General features: G+C 34.9%; 1 protein-coding gene across 1 annotated transcript in view; it reads left to right on the top strand.

Annotated features, from left to right (window-relative positions):
• The window catches only part of stag1b (STAG1 cohesin complex component b), a 47,672-nt gene that overhangs the window by 8,941 nt on the left and 20,390 nt on the right, over positions 1 to 18,341 (top strand). Inside the window, exons 2-21 of the mRNA XM_687028.10 lie at positions 4,008 to 4,140; positions 5,164 to 5,281; positions 5,369 to 5,506; positions 5,596 to 5,692; positions 7,772 to 7,848; positions 7,926 to 8,130; positions 11,018 to 11,169; positions 11,261 to 11,334; positions 13,257 to 13,380; positions 13,472 to 13,570; positions 13,662 to 13,741; positions 13,901 to 14,008; positions 14,117 to 14,231; positions 14,485 to 14,602; positions 14,696 to 14,799; positions 15,026 to 15,118; positions 16,839 to 16,928; positions 17,010 to 17,213; positions 17,857 to 17,927; positions 18,016 to 18,103. Coding sequence (XP_692120.4) covers positions 4,112 to 4,140; positions 5,164 to 5,281; positions 5,369 to 5,506; positions 5,596 to 5,692; positions 7,772 to 7,848; positions 7,926 to 8,130; positions 11,018 to 11,169; positions 11,261 to 11,334; positions 13,257 to 13,380; positions 13,472 to 13,570; positions 13,662 to 13,741; positions 13,901 to 14,008; positions 14,117 to 14,231; positions 14,485 to 14,602; positions 14,696 to 14,799; positions 15,026 to 15,118; positions 16,839 to 16,928; positions 17,010 to 17,213; positions 17,857 to 17,927; positions 18,016 to 18,103 — 2,184 coding nt within the window. The 5' untranslated portion in view covers positions 4,008 to 4,111. The remainder of the gene's footprint in view (positions 1 to 4,007; positions 4,141 to 5,163; positions 5,282 to 5,368; positions 5,507 to 5,595; positions 5,693 to 7,771; positions 7,849 to 7,925; positions 8,131 to 11,017; positions 11,170 to 11,260; positions 11,335 to 13,256; positions 13,381 to 13,471; positions 13,571 to 13,661; positions 13,742 to 13,900; positions 14,009 to 14,116; positions 14,232 to 14,484; positions 14,603 to 14,695; positions 14,800 to 15,025; positions 15,119 to 16,838; positions 16,929 to 17,009; positions 17,214 to 17,856; positions 17,928 to 18,015; positions 18,104 to 18,341) is intronic.

Raw genomic sequence — 18,341 nt, 5'->3', positions numbered from 1 at the left:
GCTGCAAACAGCACTAAGTGGTCAGAACAGTCTTCAGTACAGCAGACTGAAGCATATTGAGATTCAGAGTGTCTTTTTCACATTACTGATTCAACTATGAGAGCCCTGAGTAATTTGAAGGAAATCTGTTGTGCGTAAACATTGAAAATCGCCAGTTCGGTTACCATCATCAGACGCTGCGGAAAAGACATAATTGGTCTGATTTAAAAGCATCTCGCCCAGGCGGTGCCAAGAATAGCCTCATTTCACTGTGATCATACAGTGCAAAGCATTTAATAGTGTGTCCCTAGACTCTAATGAATCTGTGCTGCTTGCTCTAGCAGCTCGATGGACAAGCTGCAGGCCCATTAGCACATTCACTGATCCATTGACTTGCTTTCAGGGCTTGTTTTGAGCAGTGCCTTTAATGGCCACCTGTGCACTTCTTTTTTTCCAATTTGACGTCACAACATGAACACTTTAATCTGTGATCTTGTGCACACCTTTTTGATTGTGTTCTGAATAGATCTATGTTCTTTCATGCTAAAGGTTTAAATGCTTTCACTTGTATTAAGTTGTTTTAAAGGGAAAAGGTTTATACGGATGCATTTATAAGGAAGTACAATCACATAAGATAAGTAGCCTAATACTACGTGCTGTTTTATTCAATACGCAGCGGGTCGCTTCATGGGAGCCGTCATTTAAATATCACATGACTAGCCAAACAGCTATTTATAACCCCAGTGTCATTAGATACTTTTACTGGTAGAATAAATTAATTGTTTCTGACTGAGAGCATTTTTGGAGTGATTAACTGTTATTCAAAGTTTTGCATGATGCTGACTGCAGGTGGTTATTAAAACTGGCATCAGGAATATTATATGGGAAAGCCATAAAAGTATACTGTAAAAATGACTGGGAGGTATTGGAGCACTGTTAAAATAACCAGTTGTTATTTATTTTAGTTTATTTATTTGGCTAAACTTTTTTTTTAGTTTTTTTTTTATTTAGCTTAGCTTTATTTAGTTTATTAATTTTTGCTAAGATTATTTATTTATTAATTTCCACAACAAAATTTATTTCTGATTTAAAATATTTAATTTAAAAAACAATTGAATAGGATTGTCTTTCTTTATTTAAATATATATTACCTGCATTATTAAAAATTGTTACAAATTTTAAGGCAGTGTTGCCAAGAACTCTGTTTTCCTGCAGAACAAGGGTGGGATGTTTTACATATGAGTAGTTATTGATTTTTGTAATTCACAGATTTAACTGGGTATTATGCTTTATATATATATATATATATATATATATATATATATATATATATATATATATATATATATATATATATATATAAATTACTAATACTTTCCTTCTTAGACTTTACAGACCTAAAACTTGCCTATAGCACTTATTCATTGTTGCTCTTATAGTTGTGTAAGTTGCTTCCTTGTCCTCATTTGTAAGTCGCTTTGGATAAAAGCGTCTGCTAAATGACTAAATGTAAATGTAAATATGCAGGGACCCCCAGGAACATTATTGGGAACATTATTGGGAATATTTGGAAATGTTTTGTTTTGAGGTCCTGGCAACCATGTCTTGGGTGGTTACGGAGATTACTGCCAAATGACGGAGATTACTTACCTTTACATTTACATTCTGCAGGCTTGCTGAAATCTGGAGATTATTTAGTCTATCATTAAGTCTATTTATTTACTTGTGTAATTGTGTGTAAATATATATTTTTTCAATTGTTATATTAATTTCAGTAATATTATTGAATTAATAAAGGGACTAAGCTTAAAAGAAATAAAATGAATATTATTAAATGATAGGTACATTTTTAGAGGATTTATGTACAATACATTTTGCAAATGAACATTTTCTTTTTATTCGTGGATATTTAGCCAAATACTGTGCTGAAATGGCAACAAAAAAGTCCACAGATGCCGTCTGGCTCTGCTTGTAAGGCAGTTCCACTTTTGAAGATGAGGATACCTGTTCGGTAATAACAATACATGGATTATTCATTATTTCATTTTCTTTTCAGCTTAGCCCCTTTATTAATCTAGGGTTGCCACAGCGGAATGAACCGCCAACTTATCCAGCACATGTTCTACACAGCGGATGCCCTTCCATCACTGGGAAACACCCATACACTCTCCATCACACTCATACACTACGGACAATTTGGCTTACCCAATTAACCTGTACCGCATCTCTGGACTTGTGGGGGAAACTAGAGCACCCAGAGGAAACCCACGCCAACACGGGGAGAACATGCAAACTCCACACAGAAATGCCAAGTGACCCAGCTGAGGCTGGAACCAGCAATCTTCTTGCTGTGAGGCGACAGTGCTACCCACTGCGCCACCGTGCTGCCCCATACATGAATTAGAAATAGAAATTGGTGTGAAAGTTTAATTCTAATGCTACAAAAATTCTGTACCGCTTCTTTAAATCGCTTAACTTTTGTAAATTTGTTGAATATTTTGGTGCTTTCAAATAATTAATTTACGACAATCCATTTAAGATGTTCCTCAGTAGTGTTTTGCTGACATTGACATTCATATTTCTGCATTCCCAAAAGGATTCAGCTCTCTTCACTGTCACCTACCTCCTCGCTGAGGTGTAAATGACATTTTCTTTTCTACGCTCTGCCCTCAGTACATACTACAGTTATTGCTTACTCATCAGGAAAAAAGCACCTTGTATAAACTTTCTGCTTTTTATTTTGTAAGTTTAATCACTATCTGTTTGTTCATGTGCTGCGCATCTCTGGTGTGCTCTTAAGTTTGACAACTGTCTTTTGTTCCGAATCAGGAATCCAGAGTTTTGGCCTGGTCATATTTACTGAGATATCAAAATGTGTGTGGGGGAGGGGAACGCTACAGATGCAAAGACGTCTTATTTTCTCCTTATGTCCAGTTAGAATAGCATGACCACAGTTTTCTCTTTAAGGGAATTCCAGCATGCTTTCCTGTTGAACGTCATCCATACGCCTGCTTCACGGTCACATGCAGCAATTCAAGTGCATTTGAACCCTCAGTATCCACTGAAACATCTATTACTACGGTGTGGAAAGTCTCCTCTGGGGGTGGGGAGCCATCTTGTGTTGGTTAAGATCAAATCATTTGTGAAGATGTATCCAAGTGCTTTGTCTTAAATCAGTCAGGGGTGGAAATATTTGCTTTTCATATTATCTCATCGCAGAGATATACCCTGATCTAATTTAGATCCATAAACATCCCATCCCGAGTTGACTTAAATGTGTTTAGCCATCAGATCTGCCTCAGTTTCTGCTGTTTCTACAGCAACAGGGAAAAAGCCATGCTTGGGATGCCCCCTAATGGCAGTGTTTCTTTTGTCAAATGCTGTGTGATATTTTGGCCTCAGGTAGAGGTGATATAATACAAATGTCTTTTTGTTGTAATGAAATGCATCCGTAATAACCATTTATTTGAGTCGTTGGCTATTTTTGTGATTCTGGTGCTGGTTTTTGGTTTCAATGAAAAAGCATGGGTTGTACTGTCCCTAGTGGTTGTGTGATGTCATTAGTTTGGGATTAATATAATCAAATGGTTTAGAATAGTAATATTTGTTAAAAATATATTTTATAATTATAATATAATATATATTTTTTATTTTAATTTGTTTAACTTTGTAAAATATTGTCATAAATGAATACATGTAAATATTAATAAATAAATGATTTATTTATGCAAGAATATTTACGATAGATCTTACGTAAACTACATGGAAAAATGTAATATATAAATGTTATTTAAAAATTCTATTTGAAAAATGATTGTTTTAAAGTTTTATTTGGTAAAATTATTTAATTATTCGTTTGTTAGTTTAGATTTGACTTTGCATTGCATATTTATTTATTATGCAACTAAAATAATTTTAAAAATGTTCAAATGTTACCAGGTGCTACTGATGTCAATTTTTAATTTATCTGTTAATAATTATACGTTTTTTAATCTTAATCTAACACACACTTCAATTTCAATCCACAGGTTATGTGGTCTGAAGCATTCTGGGGCTGAACTGAAGAATCGCAGAGAATTTAAGCCATTCAAATTCATCTCTAGAAAGCTCTAGATTTGTCTGAAGACTCAACATGATCAACTCTGACTTCCCTGTTTTACAGTAAGTAAATCATGTTCAAATGTTGGGACAACTTTCTCGTTTGTGTGTGTGCGATTAAACTATGCATTGCTTTGTGAAACATATACTTGTGAAGTGCCCTATTTTTAATTTTATCTGACAACATTTTTTTCTTAAAGTCTTAATGTCTTAAATCTCAAAAGCAAAATGTTAGACCTTAAAAAGTCCTAAATATACTGAAATATTGCGTTGTAGGTCTTAAATCTTTTTGAACAGCTCTTTTTTTTCTTTTTCTTTTTTTCTTTTCGATTGTTCATGTATAGCTACCCAATCTGGCCATTAACACCCATACAATCACAAACAATCCTTCTCAAAAAAACTTTTTGATTTAAAAAGCCTTTAATTACTTACAGTTATGTTTACTTAAGTTCTCTTAAAAGACCTACATTTTTTATTATTAAATTATTATTATTCTTTTTAGACTGAAGTATTTGACAGCTATGTTTTGTTCAATTGTTGGTGTAAGGGTTATAGGGTTTGTGAATGGAAATATTCAAAAATTAATAAAATCAATTTTATTTTATTTTTTTGATAGGGCAAGTGAAAATCTTTTTTTAACTGGGATGTTCCAAAAAAAAATTTAGCATTTTGAAAATTTTAATCATAATAGTTTCAAACATGTCTTAAAGTCCTAAATTTAACTTGGTGAAACCTGCAGAAACTCTGCATTCAAATATTCGGGGGTTGGATTTTTACAAACTATTAATATTATCTGTTTTAAACATAAATTAAAAGTCTTTGATTAATCTAAAGTTAATTAGTAATATATTTGCAGTGTAATTAATATTTGACTACATTTAATAGAATGTGCTCAATTTACGCATTTTATCTTATGTATTATTTATTGCTGTTGATAAATTTTCCGTGTTATAATTTTTTATTATAAAAAAAAGTGATATTCAAATTGAAGTGTTTTCAATTTGATCTGGTTTTGCCATTAAATAGAATATGAAGCTGATATGGCAAAAATTTCAAAACTTTCTCTCTGTGCATTGCTCTGTGTAGGGACTCGTCAAATGACGGTCAAGGTGACACCATCAGTCTGGCCATAAGCGTCAGTGAGCTGGATGATCCTGAGGTGGGAAAAGGCAAGAAAAAGAGAGGCAGGCCTGGAAAACAAGGAGTAAGAGCATCATTTATAATCAGACAAACTGTTTATTTGAACCTCAAATACATGCACTCATCCTAATTTCTTTTTCTCTTCCCCCAGGCGGCTAATAAGAAGGCCAGAAGGTCTCCGGTTGATAAAGGCGGGAGGAGGCCGAATGGAGTGGCCCATCAGAATGGAGAGGGCACAGACCCTAGCACTCTGTTTGAGGTGGTCAAACAAGGCAAAAGTGCCATGCAGGTGAAACATATGTCTTTTTTTTGTACTTCTGTCTATTCGAGGTTGTGTGCTGCTTTGTGACTGTTGTTTCGCTTTGCAAATGTTTCCAGTCGGTCATTGATGATTGGATTGAATCCTACAAGCAAGACCGAGACCTGGCTCTGCTGGATCTGATCAACTTCTTCATTCATTGTTCTGGCTGCAAAGGTCAGTTTTGTTTTCTACTTCTCTGTACCAGTGTTTAACGTCTACGTTCCTGCAGGACCACCAACACTGCATGTTTTGGATGTCTTCATTGTCTGTCACACCCATTACAGGTCTTTCGGTCTCTGTTATTGAGCTAATGATCTCAATCAGGTGTGTTTGGTTAAGGAGACATAGATTTGTGCAGATCTTGTGGTCCTCCAGGAACGTGGTTGAGAAAAACTGCACTATACTGTTCCAAATTAATTGCACTTTTCAGTCGTCATTAATCAAATTAGGGTTGGAAAAGATCAAATAATTATACTGGATACATTAACATTCTTAAATAAGGGGTTCTGTTTACTGACAGAACCAAACCCTACACATTCATACATTATTATAAACTGCAGTATTCAAATAATTAGGGTTGGAATTAAATATATATTATTGGGTTTATAAAAGTTTTGCTTATTGTAAGTTTTTGAACTAAAATAAAGTTACAGTAATATTTTTGCAGTGTGAATAATGTTTAACACTGTGTCCGCAGAGTCTTAAAAAGTATTAAAGGCAAAATGGGAAAATGTAAGTTTGGAGAAAGACGAGTTTAAACAGTGGCTGAAGCCTGTCACTGTAAACAACCACGGCATTTATTCTTTCAAGCTTTGTTAGTTCCACGCTTATCTGAGTTTTGCTCAGCTGTTTATTGACAACTGTTTATTAAGTTAAAGCTTTGCTACCAATTAGATCTTGAAGTGACGATGAGGCCTTTAAATATTCTGAGAAGGTCTTTAAAAGTTTTTAAAAAGTATTGAAATTAGCTTTAGGATTCCTGCATATAGCCTGTTTAATGATGTTTAATAGAACACTATTTGAAATATTATATTATAATATATTTTCAAATGTGGTTTAATCCTGTGATAATTAAGCTAAATTTTTAACCTCATTACTCCAGTCTTCTTTGTATCTTCACATAAACCTTCAGAAATCATTCTGATATGATGATTTGTTTTTTAACAAATGAAAAAAGTTTGTGGAAACTATAATTCTGTACCATTCAAATATTTAGGGCCATAATATATTTTGTATTCAGCAAGAAGACATAAAGCTGATAAAAAAATGACAGTAATTTTGATAACACTTTACAATAAGGTTCCATTAATGTATTTACTGACATGAAGAATACAATTATTACAGTATTTATTCATCTGTGTTAATGTTGATGAAAATAAAGTTGTGTTAACTTCCAGTGCATTAACTAGAATTACAAAGGGGCATTTGATTTTGAGTATCTACCAATAACAAAATCCGTTCCAATACCTCATTAATACATATAAAAGAATAAAGAAGAGCGAAGAAACCGATCCAGGATGTTCCTTATTTTTTATTTAATTAACCTTATTTTAACATTCAACATCTCTGTTAGAAAACAAAGCACTTCTGTGAGGTAGCTTGAACAATAAAGTAATAAATATCATCCATTCTTCACTTTTGGATTTGAAAAAGGTAAAAAAAAAAAAGTTAAATAAAAAACCGTATATAAAAACAAAGAGCACCTCAATTTAAAATACCTGGCATGCAATCACAAGTTTACATATCTCACAGTTTGCTATGGCAATGTTGTCATTCCGCTTCAAGTTGCTTCCGCATTCTACTTTGCCGGCATTTAACTAATAGCGTCTCTGCAACAAAGTGATGCCATGTCGCAAGTGTTGCTGTTTCTGTTTAAAGTCAAGAAAGAGGTCTAACTCTGTGCCACTGCATAGCTATAGATGTGTTAAAAATAATGAGAATATGTATATATTCGAGTCCTAATCGGGAAGTAACGTCCGATTCCAATCGAGTCTGAAACCGTGTGATCAAGCCCAATATCCGATCAAGTGACATCCCTATTAAAAAGCACAAATTTGGATGTTAAAAATGCAGAAAATGTTCAGTTACGATTAATAAATGCAGCACAGTTATTGTTTGTTTTTATTTAATACTAGTAAACACATTAACCAAAAAAAACCTTATTGTAAAGTGTGTCCTAACTTCTCATTTAAAATAAATGCTATTAATGAACATTGTCAATCACATTAACACATCAATGTCTTATTATCACAGGCACTGTACGGATCGAGATGTTCAGGAACATGCAGAATGCTGAAATAATCAGGAAAATGACAGAAGAGTTTGATGAGGTTGGTTTATTATTATCTTCTCACTGACTAAATACCTAAATTCTCTGTTAATTATTATTTCTAATTGTCTAATCCAGGACAGCGGTGATTACCCTCTCACGATGACAGGACCTCAGTGGAAGAAGTTCCGCTATAACTTTTGCGAGTTCATCATGGTTCTGATCCGTCAGTGTCAATACAGCATCATCTACGATGAGTACATGATGGACACGGTCATTTCTCTGCTCACTGGACTTTCAGACTCTCAGGTCCGAGCCTTCAGACACACCAGCACACTGGCAGGTCAGTGCCTTTTTCTTGGAATTTACAGTGTCATGAACCTTTCCGTTTTTTCAGTCATCCGATTTTAAATGGGGTGTTGCCAGATGTGAAAGGGTGAAAAGATAAAGTGTGGAAAAATGGGGAGGTTCGTTACTATCTACATCAGGGGTTACCAACATGGTGCAGGAAAGAGGAAGAGATGATTTGAAAACATGGCAGAAAAAAAACGTAATTTTCACAGTAAATAGGAGGAAGAGTTCTTTTTTACTTTATTTGGCGAAGACAAAGCAGCTCAATAATGAAAGACATTTCAGAACATGTCACACAAGCTAACTTTACCATGCTAACTACCCACTGTGCAGCGCACTATAAGTTGAAAAATTCTGCAAACTAAGGGAAGGTTTTTGAAAACAGCTGTCTTTTTTCAAGAGACCGGTGAAAACTCCCAAAAAACAATCGAAGACTCATTTAGAGCTACACATTTTTGATTAGAAAACAAGGCATTTTCAGACAGGAGAGCAAAACTGTGCATAAAGACTAGAACAAATATAATCTCCACTCTTTCCAATGTCCAACTCCAGGCAACTACAATGGTCAGAAGAGTGTGGGCTATGTTAAAAATGCTGTAGATTTGGTGATAATTTCAGTAAATTCTGAAAGTTGATTTATGTTACACAATTGATTGACAAACATGGTACTTTGTAGTGCATGATTTGTTAAAAATTGTTAGTGGCTAGTGAAAATATTGTAGAAGTAATCATTTCAAAATGTAAATACTTGCAGAGATTTATAGAAATAAAGTGTTGAGTATCAATATTTATCTGTTTCCTACCTTGTTATATCATTGTTGACAATTATTGTGAGAAATCATTAACATGATCAGTGTCTTTACATAGATGAATATTAATAATTATTCATGTGTATCAAACTGGTATCCTTTCACATAAATCGATAGTCCAGAAGTAGCTCTCCGTTTCAAAAAGGTTGGTGACCCCTGATCTAAATAATCCACTGAACTTCTTAATTTCTAAGCTTTCTATTTAAAGCAATGTTTTTTTCCTTTTTTTTTTTCGAAATGAAGACGGTGAAAGAACATATAGTCAAAAGAGACATACTTTCTTATGAATAGTAAGAGAATCTGGCCAGACAGATCTCGTGACATTTGAGAATTTTGTTAAAAAAAAAAAAAAAAAAAAAAAAATCTGCTGATTTATGCAGAATGATTTTGGGAGTTTCATAACTAAATACTTAATATATAAAATAAAAAGATACATTTTTTACTTTTATTTAATGTTTACAATGCAAATCCAAATAGATTCACTTATTTGGTCAATAAAGCAAGTCTCTCATATAATATATCTACTAAAAGACAGAAAATATGACTTTACATACTATTGTAAATAAATTATATAAACATTTTCATATTAGTTAATAATATTACTGAAATTAATTTAAAAACTGAATAAATATAAATTTATCAGACTCGGTGATGGGCTGAAAATCTGCAGATTTTTTGCATGCACAGATACCATGTTGTCCTGTATCGCCTATAGCAGGGGTGTCAAACTCAATTCCTGGAGGGCCGAAGCCCTGCACTGTTTAGTTCCAACTCTGCTCCAACACACTTACCTGTAGGTTTCAAACAAGCCTGAAGGACTCAATTAGTTTGATCAGGTGTGCTTAATTAGGGTTGGAACTAAACTGTGCAGAGCTGCGGCCCTTTTGGAACTGAGTTTGACACCTGTATCCTATAGTAATGAAATTATATCTCATATTTTGCATTATCATAATACATTCACTATTATATATCATAAAAGTTTGCATTAATTGGATAGAATCAGTCCTTTCTCATGAATAAAAATCAGATGACAAACTGTAAATGCATACTCACCAGTCATGCAGAGACTCTTAATTAATGCATATGTCATAAAATTGATGAGTCCCATTAGTTTACAGAATTGTGCAGGACACGTCTATTTAATATATATATATATGCAATGTGCCACCCATATCTGCCCACATGGAAAAAACTACTGTTTTCAATGAAATGTCAGAGTTAAATGTGTTTGTCCCCCAAAACAAGCTAAATAATCTGCTACTGAGGTAAGAAAAATAAACTTATTTCAAAGCAAATCCAGTTTTTTTGCTTACTTCATTGGCAGATTATTGTGCTTGTTTTAAGGAAAATCTCACATAGTTTTGAGTTATTTCTGAAAACGAGACAATATTTTTTACTGGTCTAGAAATTGCATCTTGATTTGAAATTTTTTTTAGATATATGGACTAAAAACAAGACAAAAACTAATCAAGAGCAGCCTTTTTTTGCAATATGATTATACTGATAAATTGTAATAAGTACTGTATTTTTTTTGTCTTTTGCCAGCAAACTGGGTTGTATTGTAATGTAATACGCTTTAGATGTTGTGTTACCATTGAAACGACGTAATCACCACAACAGATTATTTAAATTCATTAATTAATTACGCTACTATAGTATAGTTTAAAAACACTATAGTTTTTACTATAAATTACTATAATATTTTTTCATGAGGGCAGCACCGTGACTGGTTAGCACTGTCACCTCACAGCAAGAAGGTTGCTGGTTTGAGGCCCGGGTGGGCCAGTTTGTATTTCTGTGTGGAGTTTGCATGTTCTCCTTGTGAATGCAAGAGTGTATGTGTGTTTCCCAGTACTGGGTTGCTGCTGGAAGGGCATACGCTACTTAAAGAATATGCTGGAATAGTTGGCGGTTCATTCAGCTGTGGAAAAAAAAATAAGGAACTAAGCCGAAGGAAAGACTATTTTCATGTCGATGTTTGACTCTTTAGTGTTTTGTGACCCTGTAAGTTCTACATGACACCGCAGTTGAGTTTATTGAGTTTTGTCATGCGTCTTATTTCCCCTGCAGCAATGAAACTGATGACAGCGCTGGTAAATGTTGCTCTGAACCTGAGCATCAATCAGGATAACACGCAGAGGCAGTATGAGGCTGAAAGAAACAAGGTTGCAGGGAAAAGAGCCAACGAGAAGCTGGAACTTCTGCTGGAGAAGAGGAAAGAGGTGGGATGTTGGTTTGTTTTTTGTTTTGCTGAAATTTTGCATTTCTGTCTCCTGTATCTAGTTTTCAATTTGTGTTTCATTCATCTTCTAGCTTCAAGAAAACCAAGATGAGATTGAGAACATGATGAACTCCATCTTCAAGGGTATTTTTGTTCACCGTTACAGGTGAGTTGTACACAAATAACGACATTATGTCAAATTACTTTTCTATGTTATATGCTTTTCAGAAAAGGTGTTTACACAAGATATTAAGGGTTTAAGCACACTAGGCTATCTGAACCATGCCCGGGCTCGTTTCCCACTTCGTTTGACCAGTGTGAGTGCTTCGAATCGTGCCCAAGCACGGTTCAGTTGGCCAGCCCTGTGCCAGAGAGCACAGGTACACTTGTAGTGTGAGTTCAAAGCACGCCTGAGCCTGAAACTGAAGATGCGATGTAATTTTTAATGGACTGTTTCATATGGTTTTATTAATCATTTTTACTGTTCAATGAATGCAAACTATCATAGTTTATTAAAGACGCAAACCCCCATACTACACGACAGCTGCCACCTTCAGCAAACCTCCGAATACGTGCTGCACGAGGACTTTGTTTATAATTTATGAGCGTCATATGTGGTAGATTCCGCAAAATATTTGACTTCACGTCACTTATCCCAAATTACTAAAAATAATTCATTAATTTTATTTTTGGTTTAGTCCCTTTATTAATCAGGGGTCGCCACAGCGGAATGAACCGCCAACTTATCCAGCATATATTTTACGCAGTGGATGCCCTTCCAGCTACAATCCATCACTAGGAAACATCCATACACACTCATTCACACACTTACACTACGGTCTTTGGACTGTGGAGGAGAGGAAACCAGAGCACCCGGGGGAAACACATGCAAATATGGGGAGAACATCCAAACTCCACACAGAAATGCCAACTGACCCAGCCGAGGCTCGAATCAGCAACCCACTGCGTCACCGCATCGGCCACTAAAAATAATACAAAATGATATAACTAAAGCAATGTCCACTGTGCTGAGTGAGACAGGAAGCTTCTCTTCCTGTTAAACTGAACAGTCACATCATCGATGACGTAAGCGTACTCCGGCTCGGAATGTATAATGCAGTGTAAGTGCAGAGCGAAGAGTTCAGACTAAGATGTGTTTTCGTTGATTGGATCACAACTGGACAAGGGAGACACATTGTTTGATTTACAACTGGAGTATTAACTTTTTTTTTTTGTCCACTTGATTTGTTTTGAGGGTAAATCTAATTACAAAATTAATTAGGCCAAATGCATTTTCAATTATGTGAGAAAATGGTCAGAAGTAAACAATTTAAACTTCTCAGAGCCTGTTTACAACTGTATTTTGTTTCATTTACTTGTGATCAGATCAACAAAAACACATCTTGATAGCAGGTGTGAACAGGTTTGAATCATGTTTAATAGTTTATTAGTGAATCATTTACAGTTGAAGTCAAAATTATATATTTTTTTCTTATCAGATATTTCAAAAATGTTATTTGACAGCAAGGAATTTTTCACAGTATTTCCGATAATATTTTTTTCTTCTGGAGAAAGTCTAATTTGTTTTATTTCGGCTAGAATAAAGGCAGTTTTTTTTTTTTTTAAATAATTTAAAGGTAAAATAATAATAAGCCCCCTTATTATTATTATTAGCCCCCTTAGCCCCTTTTTTTTTGATTGTTTAAAGAACAAACCTTCAATACACATTGATTACCCTAACTTGCTCAATCTAGATACGACTTTAATGTCACTAAGCTAAATAGTATCTTGAAAAATATTTAGTAAAATAATATGTACTGTCATCATGGCAAAGATAAAATAAATAAGTTATTAGAAATGTGCTGAAAAAATCTTCTTCGTGTTAAACAGAAATTGGGGGAAAATATACAGGGGGCTTATAATTCAAGAGGGTTAATAATTCTGACTTCAGTTGTAAAATGAAACCGATTAAAAAATAAATGAATAAATAAATAAATAAAAATCTTTTTTAAATAGTCACAAACATAGTCATTATATTGAAGTTTTTCCTCTGGGTTTGATGTCGTTTTCTTTAAAAATGTTTTTCAGGGATGCCATTGCAGAAATCCGAGCTATTTGTATAGAGGAGATTGGTGTTTGGATGAAGTTGTACAGTGATGCTTTTCTTAATGACAGTTATCTAAAGTACGTGGGTTGGACACTACATGACAGAGTAAGTGTTATTCATAAGTTATTATCACACACAACAAATGTAATATTGTTGGTCTTGGTTAATAAAATGGTGTAAAATGTAATCATTACAGCAAGGTGAAGTTCGACTCAAGTGTCTAAAAGCCCTTCAGACTCTCTACACCAACAGAGAACTTTACCCCAAACTTGAGCTCTTCACCAATCGATTTAAGGTAACACGTGAACTATTTTTAATAATTTGGTTCCATAACATTTCTGTCATTTTCAAATGGACTCATTGTGATGCGGTTTAATTTCTCTTAGGACCGTATTGTGTCCATGACGCTGGATAAAGAGTATGATGTGGCTGTTGAGGCCATAAGACTAGTCACTTTGATTTTGCAGTAAGTATTATCTAGAAAGAGCTTGATTAGCTGGTTCAGGTGTGTTTGATTAGGGTTGGAACGAAACTCTCCAGGACACCAGCCCTCCAGGACTGAGTTTGGACACCCCTGTCTTACCGCATCATTAAATCTCTCTCCTTGTTTTATTTTCTCCTGTAGTGGTAGTGAAGATGCTCTGTCTAATGAAGACTGTGAGAACGTCTATCATCTAGTATATTCAGCTCATCGCCCTGTTGCTGTGGCAGCTGGAGAGTTTCTTCACAGGAAGTGAGATGAATGACCTTGTATATTGACTGCTTTACTATTTTAAACATGACCACAACACGCCAAACTCTCCAAACCTTTTGATGAGCTGTTGGTTGTGTTTGGCTACAGGCTGTTCAGCAGACATGACCCTCAGGCTGAGGAGGCTTTGGCAAAGAGACGAGGTCGAAACAGCCCGAATGGGAACCTTATAAAAATGCTGGTGCTTTTCTTCCTGGAAAGTGAGGTGAGAAAATTTTGGCCATTTTTGATGGCTTGTATGCAAGCTCGAGCCTGTATTTACCAAACGTTAATTTGATTTCCTTTTGCTTTTGTTTTAAATTTATATTTTCTTAGTAAAAAAGGATTAGGTGCCATTTAAAGTAATGTACATTGAGGTAGCAAACAAGCTGTTTGTTAAATTTTTAATAGAAGAAATCCATTTGAAACCATAAATGCATTTCAAAAGCCCATTTAAACCTTCGTTTTTTTTATGGCAGCTTCACGAGCATGCGGCGTACCTGGTGGACAGTCTGTGGGACAGTTCACATGATCTGCTCAAAGACTGGGATTGCATGGTAGAGCTCCTGCTGGAGGATCCTGTGCAGGGGGAAGAGGGTACAGCAACCCACCATTATTTCTGATCTTTTTGTGTGACTCTTGTACCTCTGTGTTGCTCATTATCCTGTCTGATTGTGGATTTTGTTGCAGTGTTGGGAGATCGACATGAGAGCGCTTTGATTGAGCTCATGGTTTGCACCATCCGACAGGCAGCAGAAGCTCATCCGCCTGTGGGCAGAGGAACAGGAAAGAGGGTAAGACATATTATTAAACACACCACATACATCAAGATGTATCTGTTCGCAAGTGGACGATGCTAAATATAGGTGCATAAAAGGTTTTGAACTCGTCCACTTTCAACAAATTTCTTTGAAAACCCATTTGACTGGATAGCTGTGATTTAAATCTGTGAATAAAAATGGTGATACCTGAAGGAAATTAGGTTTTAAAAGTTTGTTTGTTGTTGTGTGCTTTTCTTAGGTGCTCACGGCCAAAGAGAAGAAGACCCAGATTGACGATAAGAACAGATTGACTGAACACTTGATTGTTGCTCTTCCTATGCTGCTTTCAAAGGTAACGTCAGAGTCCTAGGCCCTGTTTACATTGGCAGTTAAATGTGACCCAAATCTGATCGGATCTGTTCTATGACCTATATGTTTCCGTCATATGTGGAACTAAATCAGATAAAAATCGGATATGTGACAATGCGACTATCGTGTAAACAGGCATATCGGATTTATTGAGGCATGCTGTTTTGTACGTCATTAAACTTGCAAGAGATAGCTGTGATCTCTCTCATACCCACAAATTCCTCTGAATGGTGGAGGACACCATATTTAAACCATAGGCGCAAGCTGCGATGATGGCCCTTTCCCTCCTTCTCCGCCTCTGCATCCAAATCATTTTAAAGTTGTGCGGACTTCGCATATTTCACAGAGCTAAAAGAAAGACAATTTCTTCCATCGTCGCTAGTGTGGAGCAGATGCTAGAACCCGCATTTTTGCATGTGTGACGTCGTAGATTGTATGGCAAGTGTAAACGCATGAATCGGAAATGGGTCACAATTAAAAGAACGTGTTAACGAACAGGCAAAAAAATCAGATAAAGGCAACAAATTGGAATTGGGCATCAAGACCTGACAGTGTAAGCATGATCCAAGAAGTAGAAGAATGCCCTCACAACATGCAGGTTTAATAAAAAACAACTCTTACTGGAAATAATACTAACAAATAATTAAATTAGTTAACAGATTACTCTATTTTTAATGAATAAAGCTGTCCACACTTCTGGTGTTCATTGTGGCATGATACCATTTAGTTCTTCTTTTTTTTTGAAAAGCGTATCCAGTCGCTTTTACAAATATGAATGTGTGTGTGAATATGATCAATTATTATTTAAATTGTTTAAATTTGATAATTTTGTAAATCAAGAACATATTAAACTGGTAAAAATTTAGATAAAAACATAAGGATATTATTGATAATACAAATATATTCATGTTTGTATAAATGCTGTTTCTTTTTAACTTTGTTCTTCAAAAAATCCTAAAGAAAAGAAGAAAAAATATTAAGGTTGAAATTTTAAATTGTAAAAATATTTCATAATAATAGTTTATTAGTGCAGTTTTTGTGAGTATAAGTGACTTATACCATTTAAATGTCTAAATAAGAAATAATTAACAATAATAAAAAAAATTGCCAGTATATATACATACATACATACAGTTGAAGTCAAAATGATTTGGTTTATTTTTCAAATATTTCTCAAATGGTGTTTAACAGAGCAAGGACATTTTCACAGTATTTCTAAAAATATTTTTTCTTTTGGAGAAAGTCTTATTTGATTCATTTTGGCTAGAATGAAAGCAGTTTTAAATTTTTAATAAACATTTTAAAGTATAAATTATTAGCCCCCTTAAGCAATATATATATTTTCAATTGGCTATAGAACAAACCATCGTTATACAATAACTTGCCTAATTACTCTAACTTGCCCAATTAACTTAGTAAGGTCTTACTAAATTGCACTTTAAGCTGAATATTAGTATCTTGAAAATATAGTAAAATATTATTTACTGTCATCATGGCCAAGATAAAATAAATCAGTTATTAGCAATTATTCATTAAAACTTATGTCTAGAGAGAAATATACAGTGGGCTAATAATTCTGACTTTATCTGTACATAGATTAAAAAGCACAAATTAATTTCAGCTTGTGATGGTGTAAATATCCTCTGAACGTTATGTTCTAGGAAAAATAAATCCTTCACATTGATTCTGCTTTTGTACTTCAGTACCAGGTTGATGCAGAAAAGGTGGCGAATCTCCTTCAAATCCCTCAATATTTCGATCTTGAGGTCTACAGTTCAGGAAGAATGGAAAAGGTCTGTTTGACTTCCTAAAAATCTAGACAATGTGTTCCGCTCAAGTATGTGCACTAGATTTTTTTTTATATCTCTGTTTAGCATCTGGACGCCCTGCTGAAGCAGATCCGGGTGGTGGTGGAGAAACACGCTGAGATGGAGGTTCTGGAGGCCTGCAGCAAGACTTACAGCATCTTGTGCAGTGAAGAATACACCATCATGAACCGCGTAGACATCGCTCGCAGTCAACTCATCGACGAGCTTACGGACAAATTTGCTCACTCTGTTGAAGACCTGCTGCAGGAGGTAGGACAAATGGCTCCATTTCAATGCTTTTCTTCTTATGCATCAGTAAGCTGTGTTTCCATCCACCTTTTTTATGTGCTTTTTGGATATTTGGATAAATAACCGGTTGATGGACATGCGAAGATGTGCATACATTTTGAAAACACATAACAGAGTAGGATAAACCTTTTATTCGATAAGAAAAAATGTGTATAAACTACAATGGAAACACTTTTAAATTCCAGTATGTGCATTAAAGTCATGTGATTTTGTTATAGGAAATCATGTGATTATAAAAATGTGTGTGAATGGACAAACCAAGCGGCTGACCACAATGTAAAACATCTAAAATGTTGTTTTGGTTATTCTAAAATGCCGTAACCATTACAGTATTAGTGTTATTATATTATTAATTCCAGTCCTGTCCAGAGCTTCTACGCTCCACGTCTCACGCTTACAAACACCACCATGCATTCATTGTGTGCCGGCATTGTCTTCTGAGGCACGAGTAATTTATTAAATAAAGAAAAGATTCCCGCAGCTTCTCTCACCACAGCAAATTGCATTTTTATTTTTGATATTTGGCACCAGCAAAAAACATAGCTGATATTAGTAAATGGCTTTTATGTGTTTGAAAGTAAATTCTCTCATGTTTTTTTCCTAGGGTGAAGAAGCAGATGATGACGACATTTATAATGTTCTTTCGACGCTAAAGAAGCTCACTGCTTTCCATAAGTAAGAGGTTTTCTAGTGGTTTTCCGTGTGTTTATGAGTGTTTATGAATGTCTGCAGAGCAGTAAGGTTTGTTTTGTATGCCTTCCAGTGCACATGACCTTACAAAGTGGGACCTTTTCAAAAACTGCTATCGATTGTTGAAGATGGGAATCGAGCAGGGCTCCATGCCAGAGCAGGTAAACATGCATAGGGATCGACGGATCAGAAGTTCAGCATTCAAAATATTTTACGTAAAAACTTTTAAAAGGTTAGTTCACCCAAAAAATGAAAATCCATGCCGTTTCAAATCCCTGAGACCTTTGATTGTCTTTGGAAAAGGAATTATGATATATTTAGGATGAAATCTGAGAGCTCTCACTCATTGCCTATAGACTGCAATGGTCAAGCATCATTCAAAGTCTAGAAACACCCTCA

Source organism: Danio rerio, chromosome 24 (genome assembly GCF_049306965.1).
Source record: "Danio rerio strain Tuebingen ecotype United States chromosome 24, GRCz12tu, whole genome shotgun sequence".
NCBI classification, from domain to species: Eukaryota; Metazoa; Chordata; class Actinopteri; order Cypriniformes; family Danionidae; genus Danio; species Danio rerio.
This window is presented reverse-complemented; position numbering and strand designations above follow the sequence as displayed.